At 40.8% G+C, this 16,276-nt stretch overlaps 1 protein-coding gene across 2 annotated transcripts in view; it reads left to right on the top strand.

Annotated features, from left to right (window-relative positions):
* Positions 1 to 16,276, top strand: part of Prkg1 (protein kinase cGMP-dependent 1) — a 1,175,688-nt gene that overhangs the window by 746,668 nt on the left and 412,744 nt on the right. For both annotated transcript variants that reach the window (XM_060388343.1, XM_060388340.1), the window contains exon 4: positions 15,237 to 15,342. In XM_060388343.1, coding sequence (XP_060244326.1) covers positions 15,237 to 15,342 — 106 coding nt within the window. The remainder of the gene's footprint in view (positions 1 to 15,236; positions 15,343 to 16,276) is intronic.

The following is a 16,276-nucleotide window of genomic DNA, read 5'->3' as shown; positions in this document are numbered from 1 at the left end:
AAACCAGAACCATTCATATATTCCTTCAGCTACTGCATCCTTCAGTCATCCCAAAGGCCTTTATCTTCTGTGGGTGTTCTGTCCCAGCTTACCAGCAGCATATATTTCAACAGCTGCACTATTTGTATGCTGTCTGCTACCAGTGACCAGGGCTTGCCTGAGGACTGCTAGCATGGCAATGGTCCTAGATGGAATTCCCTTGGAAGGACCGCTTTGGCAGCATGAACCATAGACTCTGGGATTCAGGGTCTGGGGCTATCTAGTGTGTCCACCGCCAGTTTGTTGCCTCTTTACTTCACGTCCATGCCTCATTACTAGGAGACTCAATCTAGAACTCCCCAGAGAGGCTCATGTCTTGCCACATTGGGGTGTGTGTGTGTGTGTGTGTGTGTGTGTGTGTGTGTTGTGTATGTGTGTGAGAGAGAGAGAGAGAAAGTCAGAGACACCCCCCCTTCCCACTGTTAGGATTCCCACAAAAACGGCAAGCTATACAACCATAATATATATGCAGAGGACCCAGCACAGACCCAAGCAGGCTCCCTGATCACTATTTCAGTCTCTGTGAACCTCTATGAGCCCCTGCTTAGTTGATTCTGTGGTCTGTGATCTTCTGGTGTCATTGACCCCTTGGCTCCTACAATCCTTCCTTCCTCTCTTTAAATTGAGTCTTAATTGCCAATCCTTTCAACTCTTATAATGGATCTCAGTTCTATCCTTGATAAACCAGAAAAAAAAAAGACTCTTAATTCATGAGACATTATCTTACGATTGTTCCAAATTTAATTTGACATGGAGCAATTAAGACTCTAAGGTTAAAACCTTGGGCAGAGTGCAGGGAATCATATGAAAGGAGGGGGAGTTAGTAAGACCTGGAGTGGACAGGAGGACCACAAGGACCAAATATATCTGAGCACAGAGGTCTTTTCTGAGACTGATTCTCCAACCAAGGACCATACATGGATATAACCTGGAACCCCTGCTCAGATGTAGCCAATGGCAACTCAGTATCCAAGAGGGTTTCCTTTTAAGGGAAACAGGGACTGTCTCTGACATGAACTCAGTGGTGGGCTCTTTGACCGTCCCCCCCCCCCCCCAGGAGGAGCAGCCTTGCTAGGCCGCAGAGGAGGACATTGCAACCAGTCCTGATAAGACCTGATAAGCTAGGGTCAGATGGAAGGGGAGGAGGACCTCCCCTACCAGAGGACTTAGAGAGGGGCAGGGAGGAGATGAGGGAGGGAGGGTGGGATTGGAGGGAATGAGGGAGGGGGCTACATCTGGGATACAAAGTAAATAACCTTTGATTAATATAAAAAATAAGACAAAAAAGACTGTAAGATTAAGAAAACGAGTTTGCAGCATTAACCCGACAATGGAGAACGTTTGTGATCTCATTTTTTGTTGTTTTATTTATTGATTGATTGATGAGGTTTCTGTCTAGCCCAGGCTAGCTCTGTCTTGAAATGCAGATAAAATGTAGTGATGGATGTTTAACATTCCAGTCCAAGGTGAAATAGGGAGCTACCTAATGAGTTTTGAGTAATAGGGAGCTTCATTTCCTTAAAATGAAATGGCGTTTTACCATCTCTAACTGTGTCTCATCACTTCACAACGTGATTATCTGATCTTTAATATCCTCATATTAATATAATACTCATATTTAGTATTTTTTACAACAGAACTTGTATCTTAGACTTCCCATACCTATTATTAAGTCCTCTTTTCAGTGCTGCTTCTTAACTTGTAGCCATGTTAAACAGAAATTCATATATTTTCTAGCAATTACTTCCACTTTCCTTCCTTCTCTTTTGCCTAACGCACTTTTGCCACAGGCTAGGGTTGTCATAGCTGCCCTAAGCTTTACTTATTCACTATTATTTTTTTTCTTTCTTCGTTATGACAGACATGATAAATGATAGTCATAGAGTAAATAAATTTCAACAGTCAACACGAATGCAAAGCCAGCCACTAACTAGCCCTGGGGCCAAGAAACACCCGGATGACTTCCTTCAGGGTGCTCATCACGAAGGGCATGGTGGCATGAGGGCATCACACATGGCAGTGGCCAGAGGCCTCACCATCAGTTCAGCAAGTAACAGGGACAGCGCTGCTGGATGGACTGTGGGAGAAGGAAGCCCAGCGGCCATTGCCGTGGGACCTCCTTCAGAAGGGCCCTCTCCTATTTTTTCCTATTTCCACATTCCACATTGCTGCTGGCCAACCCTCAAATAACAGCATTTTTTTTAATGGAAGTACATCACTACAGTATTCCTGGTAATTTAGTTTTGGCTTCTCAGAAAGAAGATAACACAGTGCGTGCTGTGAACAAGGTCCGAGAGAAGAAAGAGCAGGGCGCCTAGGGAAATCCCCGCATCCTACTTGTCGTTCCCAGAGCTTGTTAGTCTTCGGAATCTATGTTTTGATGTTTATGGACTTTAGCAAAAAGAAGGAAGACAGAGATAGACTTCTGCGTAAGTTAAAGTGACTGACTGACTTGAGCTTCCGTGGACACCCACTCCAGTTGCCCTCAGTAGCTGACCTAGCTAGGGTCAGGACACTGTGCACAGCTGTGACTGTCAAAAATGAGTTCTTTAACACTGTTGTGAGTTGCTTTGCATGAAGGGTAAGTCAGTGGAGAGAAGCGCAGGGCTTTCTGGATACACACAAAAGGCGCCAGTCTGGGAGGGCAGTTCCGGAGACTCCACTCAGCAGGAAGGCAATTCCAGATGCCGAGAGAATGTAGTCAAGAGGTTCCAAACACCACGGAAGCTTCTGATTACTTTGAAACCATGTATCAAAATCCGAGGTTACTTGTGCTTATGTGAGCTAAAGAAATCTCCCCCCACCTCAACTACTTCATCAAAATTATATTCCCTTTTAATTCTTCTGTCATTTTTGAACATTTAATAAGGTCAGTAAGGTTACCAAAAGGATACATAGACTGAAGGAAACTGAATTGTACTAGCGTTTAAGAAGCACATATTTGTAAAAGGAACTAGGTTTGGTGTTAGAGTAAAACTGAGTCTTAATTATTTTTTTATTTTTTTGAGTCTTAATTATTAAATATGTATAATCTGAGCAGTAAGTGAGCCTTCGTGAGACTCAGCTTAGGTAGTGATAGAAAGTAGATCCAGGCATTCATCGCACTGCAGCAGATAGTAAACATTAAACAGACATTTAAATCATGGAATGTATCTAGTAGATGTTCTCATGAAGATATCTCATATAATGATTATTGTTATATCATCAAATCTTTTAAAATGCATCAGTGTTCATTTGCTCTTTCCATATCCTTAACTTTAAAATGTAAAGTCCAGGTAAAAAAAAATCATTTTGTTAATTGTTTTCCAACAATTTTCAAAGCTTACTTCTTGCGCCTTTCCTGGGTGTTTTAATTATTGTAGCTGTGATCTGAGCAGTTAGTGTTTTTCTACAAGGTATAAAGTGAGGCAGAGTTTAGTAGAAAGAGCTGTATAATTTCTCCTTGCTTTATTACTGGTTAATACACCAAACTTTATACTTTCAAATGGAGACTATCATAGCAACATTCATGGTGAATTTTTTTTTCCTTTTAAATTTGTAATAATAACGGTTCCCATCTACAGTATTCGGTTTTATAGTCTCTCCTCTTCACATGATGAACAAATTATCATGAGCACATTAAATCAGTTAGTCATTAAAAACGTAACTTTCCTAGGAAGAAAACTTAAAGCATTTTCTTTAAACAAGCAGGGAACCAGTTTGTACAGCAGAGACTGGTATGCACAGCTGCATGGTCTCCAGCAAATGGTCTTTTCTAATTAGGAAGCATTTGTCTCAGACATTTGGCAGTTGAAATTTAGCTTGAGGAAAACATATGCCCTTACAATGTTGAGAAGCAGTTGTGAGTTCCATGGAGTCCCTCAAGGTCTCTTCCAAGCCCCTGATTCTGTCAATCTTAGTATTTGAGCGTTCATAGATGAGTTAAGCATGGAGAAGGAAAAAGCAGCAGCAGGAAGTTTCTAGAATTCCTTGGGCATCTTATATTAGGAGTTGTTGTTCTTCAGTGTTGAAGGTGAAGTAGGAATGTAGCTAAGGATTATTTCCTTGTGATCCTTACGGGCTGACAAACAGTTTTTGTGGGTCCCATCTACTGAGATGATTCACAGGAAAACTGAGCTGACTTGATGTTCTATTTTGCTTTTTGTTACCTGTGATAAAAGACATGACCAAAAGCAATTTGGAGAGAAACAGGTTTATTTCATTTTATAGCTTATGGTCCACATGAGAGAAAGTCAGGACAGAAACTGAAGGAAGAAGCCTGAAGGCAGGAACTGAAGCAGAGGCCATGGAGGAACACTGGTTTGCTCTTCAGGGCTTGCTTTGGTTACTTTCTCCCATCCAGGACCACATGGCCAGGGGTGGCACTGCCCCAGTGTGCTGAGCCATTCCACATCAACCATTAATCAAGAAAATGCTCCCTAAACATTTTACATGCCATCCTGTTGGAGGAATTTATGACCTGAGGTTCCTCCTCCCAGACAACTCTAACTTGTTTCAAGTGGACAGAACATAATCAGTACATTTGAGAAAATAAATCCCTTTTGGATCCCTTTGGATCCATATCAGAAAATTCAACTACTGGAATAAGATACTAAAACATCATGTGAAGTGAAAACCAGTTGTCTTCTAACGTGAGGACCTGTGGTGCTTCTTCAGTGACGTGTAAAAATAGAGGAGGACTTCGCTTCTATACCGTGTTCATATTTAAATATGAACATATCTAAATTGACCAATTTGAAGAGTTCTCAGTTTGTGCCATTCCAGGGTTCAGGAAGTCTTCGGGAGGAAAATGGTCATGTCATTGCTCTCCTAGAGCCTCGCTGACCAATAGAAGCATAGTATGAGCTAGACACATGATGTCATGCTTCCAGGACTTCCATTCAAAAGCATATGGAAGCAGCTGTATTTTATTTAATCAAACACCCCGTAAATATTATCATTTTAAGATGTGATCAACCTAAAGTCATTCATATTTTCTTACTGTCTTAAAAATGCAGGTGTGATTTCCATATGCAGGTGTGATTTCCATATGCAGGTGTGACTTACTATTTGCCTCACTGGAAGGGCACAACAATCATAGCTGTCATATTAAGCAATGGAGATTTAATGTGTATGGAGAATATAAATAAACAAGGCTGTAAAAAAGTTTTGTCTGTGCTATCTGAAAAGTGAAAATATGATTAAAAACTCAGTATCTAAAGATTGATTTTACATTTCAGCTTACTTGGGTGAAGCAATATTCAGGTGCTAGGCACTCTATCACTTATGGGTGTGTTTCACAAAAGAGACAAACACGGGAGTCAGCAGAGTCAGTCCAGAAGGCCTGACCTCCATCGTGTGGGTCTAGACAGAGCAAACTGCAGAGGAGAGAAAGTCTGTTCTCTCATCTGGCCTCCATAATTAGGCGAGCTAGCCTCTCTAGTCTCTGTAATGAGTCCCCTGTCTTCTGCCTGCGCACAGGCCTGCACCTGTAATGACAGGCGAATCAGTGGCACACCACACATGCACCCACAGGCTTATGTCACATAGTTCTAAGTTAGCTTCCCTAGCTTATGTATCTGGACAACTCGGCGGTGGTCGCATAGTAATGACATCATCCAGACATCATCCAAAGCACAGTCTTCAGAATGTGTCTTCTTTTTTGTTTGTTTGGTTTTGTTTTTGAAGATACTGATGTAAGCCTTTCAGAAAATGAAAAGATAACAGGAATGCATTTTATTTACTTATCTCACCAAGTAAATCCATCGGACCAACACTTCGTTTATCATGATATAGCGCATGTAACATGTGCCATTCTCACACTTCATAGCCTGCAACTCCGTGACATTTAAGTGCATTCACATTGCCAGCTTCATCTAGCTGCAGAAATCTTCACCATCTTAGACTCCAGCTCGGAAAAATAAAACAGCCACTTGCTATTTTCCTCACTCCTAGTCCCTAGTAACCACTTAAAAAAATATTTTTTAATGTCTTTGTGTTTGGTTCTGCTTAGCTCCTATCATCTGGAATCAGATATGTGTCCATTGGTATATGCATAGGAATGATTTTATGTTGATCACCTCTTAAAATGATAATGTTGAGGGGGTGTTTGATTAAATAAAATACAACTGCTTCCATATGCTTTTGAATGGAAGTCCTGGAAGCATGATGTCATGTGTCTAGCTCATACTGTGCTTCTATTGGTCAGCGAGGCTCTAGGAGAGCAATGACATGACCATTTTCCTCCCGAAGACTTCCCTGAACCCTGGAATGGCACAAACTAAGAACTCCTCAAATTGATTGCAAATTTAAATATGTGCACATACGTTGTGACCTACAACCATAACATTATTTTCATTGCTACTTTCTAACTATGATTTTGCTCCTGTTGTGAATTGTAGTGTAAATATCCCATAAGCACGATAATCTGCTATGTGACCCCTGTGAAAGGTTTCTTCAGTCCCCGATGGAGTAGTGACCCAGGGGTTGAGAACCACTACTGTAGGCCTTGAATCCAAGGCTTCACAGTGTGAGCTAGACAGGGGCTCTACTCCTGAGCTACCCCTCCAGCTCAGGTGTAGCTTGTGGAAGACAAGGAACTATCTTCAGCCTGATGGACCCCTCTAATGCATTTAAGAGCATTAGTTAAGGGATGCCAGCAAAGAAAACCTGTTTCCATTGAAACTAGTGAGAGATAATGATGAATTGTGATATAACAGCTAACTAAAAATAAGACGAAATGCAGGCCTCACATTATTTTAAAATACCACTGCGAGTATAAATTGTATTTAAAACTTCTATAGCAAATGCTCGTATGGTATAAAAATAGCCCATGATTTCTGTTGGTGTGGTTTGCTGCTCACATTTAAAGATTGGAGGGAAAAAATGCTACTTTTCAGCTACAGGATAGTAAAAATAAAAGTGTAGTTTTCCTCTCTCACACATGAGAATCCCTTGAATTCTGTTGGGGCTATAGGCCGGCAGTAGAGCACATGCCTAATCTGTGAGACCCCCCACCTAGGTTTAATCTCTCCCAACATGCAAAAAATATTAAAAAAAATTCTCCAAGTTCCATGTACATCATGGTGCCTTTGTAGATGCCGGCGTTGTCCTCTTTCAGGCTGTTAGAACAAACACTGTAGGCTGGCTGTCTCACTACACGAGCTTGTATTTCTTATGGCTCTGGAGCACGGTGTGGTGATGGCCCTTCTGTGACATGAATACTTGGGAAAAGTGTGCAGAGGGAAGGTGGTCCCCCTGCATTCCTGTCTCTTGAGCATCCTCTTTCTGACCCCATCCAAACACGATCAACACCTAAATGCCCCATCTCCTGCTACCATCTTTTTTGGCAGCTTGGGCTTCAAGTGATATGAATACAGTCTATAACACTAGGTGGAGAACCATGGCTTTGAGTGTGCCTCCAGTCAGTCTCTCTTCAGCCAGCCCTTCTCACTATCCCATCCCCACCCCGGGGAAGAACACATTGCTTTTCCTGAGTACTTACAACCCTTTAAACTTATGTTAGCTCTGGACCAGGAATCAGCAGGTGTTTTCTGAAAAGGACCTGTGTTAGGAAATATTTTAGGCTTTGGGATCCATATGGTTTCTGTCACAGTATTCAACTCATCCAGAGACAGCATGTAAATGAACAGACATGGCTAGGTGCCAAGAAGAATTTTATGAACACTGAAATTTATTTCAGATGATTTTCATGTGTCACAAAATACGCTTCTATTTAAAAATTTTCAACTATGTGAAAATGTAAAATCCATTCTTTGCTAGTAGACTATGAAAACCAGGCCACTGGCAAGGCTCGGCTCAGATTGTGGTTTGTGAGTCTGTGTAGTAGATCCTATATTTCCTGAGGATAGGGCTGTGGATTTTTTTTAACTTCCATATCTAACATCAATGTCTGCTGTATTGGTATAAATATAGGCTGATTAAATAGTTAAGTCTGGCAGTACTTTGTGTTCATAGATGCTTTTTCTGCATTCTTCCAGAATTTGAATTGGGCAACAACAGAAGTCCTCACTAGAAGTTAAGCTAAATCCAGATTTGCAATTTTAGTTTAGTACAACTTTATGGTTACATCTTCTGAAATCTTGTTGTTTTTTTTTCTTTTTCTTTTTAAATTTTTAAAGATTTATTTATTTTATTATGTATAAAGTAGTCTATATTTATGTATGCCCCCAGGCCAGAGGGGGATACCAGATCTCATTATAGATGGTTGTGAACCACCATGTGGTTGCTGGGAATTGAACTCAGAACTTCTGAAAGAGTAGCCAGTGCTCTTAACCTCTGAGCCATCCCTCCAGTGCTTTAAAAAAAATTTTTTTTAATTTTTTCACTTTACATCCCTGTTGCATCCCTCACTCTCCTCTTCCACCTCTCTGCCTCCCATTCTCCTTAGAAAAAGGGAGCCACCCCAAAGAGTATCCCCCGACACCAGGAGTGAGCACATCCTCTTCCTCTGAGGCCCAACAAGGCAGCCCAGGTAGTGGCAGGCAACAGAGGCCATGTCAGATACAACCCCCGCTCCAATTGCTAGGGGTCCCTCACAAAGACCAAGTTGCCCAGCAGCTACATATGTGTTGGGGACCTAGGTCCAATCAATGTCTGCTCTTTGGTTGTTGGTTCAGTCTCTGTGAGCACCCATCGATCTTGGTTAGTTGACTCTATTGGTCTTGTGGAGTTCTTGTCACCTCTGGGTCCCTCTATCCTCTCCCCAAGTCTTCCACAAGACTCCCTGAGCTTCACCTAATGTTTGTCTCTAAATGACAGGCAGTTGTTTCCTGTGTTGAAGCCATTGCCATCCTACTTGTGTGCTTAGAAAGTGCAGATTGATGTGAGTTTATGAATTTCCCCTGAGTGGAACATGGTCTTAACATTGAGAACATGATGTGCTTCTGCACAAAGAAAGGTTGCTTTCCCATCAGTGCTTTGCGCCCTTTAGACTTTGCATGTCTTTTAAAGATTTCATATATGAGTATAGTATTTACATCATCCCCTCCTTCTTCAACACTTCCTGTGTGTCCTCCAGACCCATTCTCAAATTCATGGCCTCTTATCACACATACACACGCACACACAGAGGCATGCACATTTATAAATACAACTTGCTGAGCTCATTTGGTGTTACTCATATGTAAATAGGGTTGACTTCTTAGGATTGGCTAACCTACCAGGGGCCTTGTTCCTGGAGAAAGTGCCTCTCTCAGCAACTATTAATTTCATGTAGCTTTTTAGTGATGGAGCCTTGAGAGAAGTCCCCCATCCATGTTGACATATCAGTTGGCGCTGACATTTTTCAGGTCTTGTTTAGGCAGGTATATTGCTGAATTTCCTGGTGCAGCTTCCTTGTGTCATAGAGAGGACACTGTCTTTCAGCCAGTGTCCTGTCCTCTGGCTCTCAAAATTGTTCCACTCCCCTCTTATGTGTCTTCTAAGTCTTAGGAATAGGGGTTATGTTGTGGACATATCAGTTGGGGATGGTACCCTGTAGTTAGTTATTCTCTGCATTTTGATCAGTTGAAGAGTTTTGGTCTCTATCTGATGTACAAAGAAGCCTCTTTGCTGAGGGCTGAGAGCTATCCTTATCAGTGGGTATGAGGATAAGTATTTGTAATGCAGTTAGAAATTATACTGGTTGTCTTAGTCATTCTTATATCCCTGTGAAGAGGTGCAATGACCAAGGCAACGCTTATAAAGAAGTTGCCTCATAAAAAGCTTGCTTCCAGTTTCAGAAGATTAGTCCATTGTTGTTATGGCAGGAAGCAGACAGACATGGTGCTGGAGCAGTAGCTGAGAGCTGATCCTGATCCATAAGAGAGAGAGAGAGAGAGAGAGAGAGAGAGAGAGAGAGAGAGAGAGAGAGAGGGGAGAGGAGAGGAGAGCACTAGTCCTGATTGCACTTTTAAAATATAAAAGACCATCCCCACTGACACACTTCCTCCAACAAGGCCACATCTCCAATCCTTCTGATCCTTCTCAAATGGTTCTTCAACTGGGGACTGAGCATGCAAACATACAAGTCTACGGGAGCCATTCTCATCCAAACAACCACAGTGGCTTAGGGAAATGGCAATGGTCTTCTTTCAGGGTCTATGATTTCACCATCCACTGGTAGTGAGCTAGGTTTATGGTACTAGGCATGAATTTCCTCCTATGGAATGGGCCGTAAATCCAATTGGGCTGTGGCTCAAATTTCTCCCAGGTTGTAAGTGCCACGACTGTACCTTTCTGGCTGTGTCACCATTTAGTCATTGTCATTTGTGGGCATTACAGCCAGAGAGAACAACTGATTCTTCTTCTCCCTTGGCAGCCTGCATGTCTCTTTCCAGAACTAAAAGAGCTGGTCTAGGGAGAGGCTTGCAGGTGATTTCCAGCCGCTTTTCTCCAAGACCTACGTCCTAAGTGTGGTATCTTCAGCAAAAGAGTCTCACACTCAGTTACCGGCAGGCAACCAAGGGCAATGGCAATAGCCCGTATTAACAGTTTAACTGTAGCTATTATGAGAATCCCAGGTATTTCACCATGAGGAGATGGTTCCCTGCAGAGATTAATAAAACACTTAAAATCAAAGATATGAAAGATTTTTGTAATGGTCTCTTCAAAGGAGCACCAGATTTACATCCCTGCAGGCATCTTAACCAAGATGTTAATCACAGCGCTAAAGTAACCACACTTCTAATGATACAGCAGGTCATGCCTTAATGACTAGTCATGCTTGACTACCTATAAAATGCCGACTTCATGAAAATGCAGTGGCTTAGAAGGAAAGAAAGCTTTGGCATGTTGCTCAAGGTCATGGATAAATTTTCTGTCTCATCAACTCATGTTCATTATCATGAAGCAATATTATCGGAAATGAAGGTTCACTTAGGGGCATTTTAATAGCCCAAGTAAGCCACTCATCGAATTCTGTAAACTCGCTTTCAGAAGTCATTAAACATGTATATATGGAGTTGCTGGAGAGACGGCTCAGTGGTTAAGAGCACTGGCTGCTCTTCCAGAGGTTCTGAGTACAATTCCCAGCAACCACATGGTGGCTCACAACCATCTATAATGGAATCTGATGCCCTCTTCTGTCATGTAGGCATACATGTAAATAGAGCACTGATAAGTATAAAAAATAAATTTTCAAAAATACATATAGATAGGGAGATCTGCTACATTCAGTTTGGAGACTTGACTATAACGTGAAATAATATAGGCTTACATTATCATGTGAGCGTTTTTTAAAGATGAACTTCCTGTATATAAATTTCATTTATCAAGAAGTGTGCAAAAAAAGAAGATGCATGCCTAATTCTTACCAATGAAAAGCCCATTTCTACTGTTGAAATAACAGAAAGCAATAAGGAACTTGTCTCTGGAAGAACATACTCTTTTCTTTTTCTTTTTCTTTTCTTTTTTTTTTTTGAGGAAGCATGAAATATAGGTACAAGAGATAAAGGCAGTATTAGTCACATATGTCATGACCACATGAACACTTACACAGATACACACATACACTCATTCACAGACACACGTAGCCACACAGATACACTCAAAGGCATCTTTTCACACAGAGATATACACAAAGTTACACAATATATTCCACAGGGTACACCCAAATCACCATGCTCTTGTTCTTATTCTTATTGCTGCCAAACTCAACGTAACCTCCTCTTTTGAATCCTGAGTTGCTTGTGGTATCGCTAGGTATTATTCACTCTTTGTTTGAAACTGTTCACAAGGCGAATGACAAAAATGCTTTCTCTTACCAGACCTTCCATCATGTTACTACTATGCCCAAGGATGGTCTATGAATTGTTATTTATTGGCGCCATTACTGGTCTATAGAGCACTTGATTCAGGGATCTTCTAATATGTGACTCTCCTAGATTCGTTTTCTCTGCTGTCACTGTGACTGTGGCTTTAAAAGCCTATAAAGAAGACCTCATGCGCTGCTGTTCAGAGGGCAGAAGTAGTAGGCCTCCCTGAAGCGCTCTCTACAGCTTAAATATGCAAGCACTCTGAACTTCACTTAGTTGTTTCATTTCCAGTCATCAACTAATGTGTGTTTGAAAACTGTATGTGTGTCAGTTGATCATCCTTATAAAGAATAGTGACACGGGAGCCAGCAGGGTGGATCAGGGTGTAGGGGTATATGACACCAAGCCTGAGGAGCCATACTCCATCTCTGGGACCCACATGGTGGAATGAAAGAACTTATTCTTGCAAGTTGTCCTTTGACCTCCACATTCGTGCCTTGGCATGCACAACCCATATATACGAACATACTCACCAACACATACACACAATGAAAATAAATATGTTCAACGCAAAAGCTTAGTAACATTGAGGGTGCAACCCAATTTTTTTCTTTGGTGGTGAGTATATGTATTGTACCATACTTAACGCCTGCTAAAAATGTGATGAGCTTAGAATTTTTTTTTAATTTGTTACACATAACCGCTTAAAGATACATTGGTATACCCAAGGTATATTCTTTTAAATTTTGGTTGTTTGCTTTGTTTTATTTTGTATTTTAAAGATCTCTAACAGTTTTCCTTTTTTTATAGAATGAATTCTAACTTCATAAGCCTGTGTTCTATAGTCCTGTATTAGCTCACTCTCAAACTACGCCATGAATGTGCAGAAATCTCAGCCAGTCGCTTCATGGTACTGGTCTGCGTAGCTCATTCATGGCCGTCGGACGTTGGCTCCTATTCTTTCCCAACCGTGTACACTTCATCCACCTCCCTTCATACTCAAGCTTTGTCATTTACCAAGGTCTTCCTTGTGGGTCTAAACCTGAGTTATTTTTTTTTCCTGGTGTTCCACCTCTCTGTCTTTATACCATCTAGTCTTATGGTTTGTGTTATGTAAACTGCTGTTCTGGAAACGAGCCTGGAGTCATCGGAAGAGGTAGACTGCGGCTGGAGGACACCCCTGATGACTGTTTGAGGAAGCGTCATTTTCAAAAGCTGTTGGGAAAGGAGCCATGCACATATGATTTCTTTCTGTTACCTCTCCCCCCCTTTACTTCACTTAATGTTTTTTCACCAGTGACAAAAGAGTCAAGGGGGAAACCATGTTCTATTTTCTTATCCTCAAAGAGATTTGCAAAGAAAGTTAGGTAAGATCCCAGAGCTGGACTGACTCTAGAGTCGAATACTCCATTTGTCTTCTTTCTCTCTTGTTCTTTCCCCATTGCTTCTGTCCCATCCCCTCATAACACATGTGTGTTCTGACTCGGCTGCTGACACTTCCTCTCCTCCCAACCCCTCGCTTGGCTCTCTCCTTTTGACTATGTTCACTTGAACTAAGCGTATTGTGGCCCCACCCAGCAGTATCATTCAGTACCATCTGCTCTTGCCCCTTCTATATTTTCAGGGATAGTATATCGTCTGGCCTCTTAAAGTTCTCATGCTGGCATGTGATTAACTCCAATGATGTACTAAAGAATGAAATAAAAAGCACTTTTGCTTGAAATAATTTAACCAAGAACAAGTTCCGATTTGAACTATTTACTTCATGTTCCCTGTGTCTTCCATCTTCCATCTGTCTATCCTCCATCTGAATCAGTACCTGTCTGTGTGTTTGTCTGTTTGTCTGAGTAGGTCTGTGTCTTCTGTCTTTGTGTTTCTGTCCCTAACAAAGGCTTCACTCTGTATTTATTGAGCAGCACTGAAAGCGCCACTACTGGGAAAATGGGATACTTTACAGAATCTTACAGAGTTTTACAATACATTAAGTCACCGGCTCCAACCGGTCTCCACCGACCAGATAACAAACAGTATTATAAACAGCACTGTTTATCAAGCAATATCCAAATGTCTTGCCTCAACATTTATGGTGGATATTCATCTCAGAAGATTGTTTTCAACTTCTGTATTGCTGTTTTCAGCAAAGGATACAAAAGCATTATCTCTGAGTCAGGGGCATACAAGAGCACATAACTTAAGATTACAGCTATGCATTAACTTAAGTTGTAAAAGTTGGTTCTATGGGAAATCCAAGGCAAGTAAGGTTGATTGTTACATGGTTCTCTTCAAAGTCGGTTAAACACACAGGCTGTGTACACAACAGGATAGCAGTCTTAGGTGACCTTAAGATGTCTTATTAACTCTGGTTATGAGTTCCAGCAAAAGTTCCAGTCTCTTAGAAGGTAGAAGTGTTTTTTGTTTTTGTTTTTAATCACAATATATCGACATACATGCTAAAATAACATATTTTCTCTTATGAAAGTTATATACGTAAAGGTAGAGACCACACAGGATCATTTACCAAGGTTTTAATATGCTTAACTTTTAACTCTTTTTCTTTTTTTTTTTTTTTACTTTATGTGCATAGATGTATTGTATGCATGTATGTCTGTGCAAAACACACATGCCTGTTGCCTGTGGAGGTCAGCAGAGGATGTTGGATGCTCTAGAACTGGAATTACAGATGGTGGTGAGCTGCCATTTGGGTGCTGAGACTTGAACCCCGGTCTCCTGGAAGAGCAGTCAGTGCTCAAAACTGCTGAGCTCTCCAGCCCCCAATATGCTATCTTTTATTTTAAACATAAGTTTACCTTGATAAATTGCTGTATGACATTCTATTACATCTGCCATTTTGTTCTTAAGCTTGTCTATTAGTCACACATGTAATGATTCTGTGGTATTTAACTTCAACATTTAATTATACTTCGTCAATAATAGAGGATGTAAGAGAAGAAATTACAATTCAACAGACACATCTAATAAAACCTCAACATAGTTTGTGCACAAGTTACAATTTGTTAAACAAGCATTGTGTAGAAATTGCTGCATAATTATTATTTCTGTTACGTGGAATATACCCGAAGTGGAAATTAATTATTACATTTGTATTTTTATAATTAAAATATGATTATATGAGTCATTAATAATCTTCTGGATGGTTCCCATGGAGAATTATTTCTTGGGAGCCTCTTTTTTACCCTAAGCTATTTCCTTCCTGCACAGTCTTTAATGTATGCTTTTGAATGGATGCTTAGGGACATAGAAGCAATGGGAACCAGTTGTCAGCAAACATAGCTGACTTTTTGATGAAACGGGACAGCTTAGTACTATTAGCTTTAAATATGTGTAAAAGGTTAATCATTTTCATACCTCTCATGAATAACTCATCTCTTTTACAGGGTGTTACTCACAAGTGAAATTCCCTAATTAATTTCTTACCAATTGCTTTGTTTTCTCTTTCTCCAGCTCTGGTAAATGTGAAACTCTGGGCCATTGATCGACAATGTTTTCAGACAATAATGATGAGGACAGGGCTCATCAAGCATACCGAGTATATGGAATTTTTAAAAAGGTAGGACACTTATTTTTTTTTCTTTCTTTCTGTTTGGGAGACTTTGGTGCCTCTCTGAAATGCAGATATATTTGTGTGTGTGTGTGTGTGTGTGTGTGTGTGTGTGTGTGTGTGTGCTTTTATCCCAGTCTTAATTGCCTTTATTTGTAAAAGGGCCAGGCTTTGGTGGGCCTTGTATTTCTGCTGCTGGTTCTCAGGATTCATGTGTGGTGGCCTCGGGACATCCACATTTTATCATGTGTACTCAGACATGCAGAGTTTTCTCAGTGACTCAAACGAGAATTCACTTGAGCAGGAAAGGATGGTTAGTTCCTTTTCAGAATTCTCTAGTTAATGTGCTTATACTGCTTTCTCTGCACAGTGCTTATCCCACCGCGCCTCACAGAGCTGCCTCCTGTGGGCTCCCATAGGAAAGGCCACAGAGCTTAAGAAGTGAAGTTCCACAAGGCAGCTTATTGGCCTGTAATCCTGAGATCAATTTCCCAAATACATTTATTCCCAGTTTCTTTTGTTATTCATAGATTATTCTGATAACTTAACATAGGATTAGGATTTTAATAGAAAGCCAACTTCTTGTTTCTTAGAAAATCACTGATAGTCACTGTCATTAAGCTTTGACATATATATATATATATATATATATATATATATATATATATATATAATTTTTGAAAGGAACATTGGCAATTCTAGTAACTTTAAACGTATTTTGCATTGTTTACATATTGTTTACAAAAAAGTTGTCCAAGTGGTTGAGAATGCTTGCTGTCAAGCCTGAGGACATAGAAAAACAGCTGGGCATGGCACATGCATGTCACATGCCACAGGCAATCCCAGCACCGTGGGGGAGGGGCAGAGATAAGCGTGTTGCTGGGTCCTGCTGGCCAGCCAGTCTAATATGGTGAGAGCCCCTGTCTCAAGAGACTAAGGTGGA

The sequence above is a fragment of the Meriones unguiculatus genome, chromosome 1 (assembly GCF_030254825.1).
Source record: "Meriones unguiculatus strain TT.TT164.6M chromosome 1, Bangor_MerUng_6.1, whole genome shotgun sequence".
NCBI classification, from domain to species: Eukaryota; Metazoa; Chordata; class Mammalia; order Rodentia; family Muridae; genus Meriones; species Meriones unguiculatus.
This window is presented reverse-complemented; position numbering and strand designations above follow the sequence as displayed.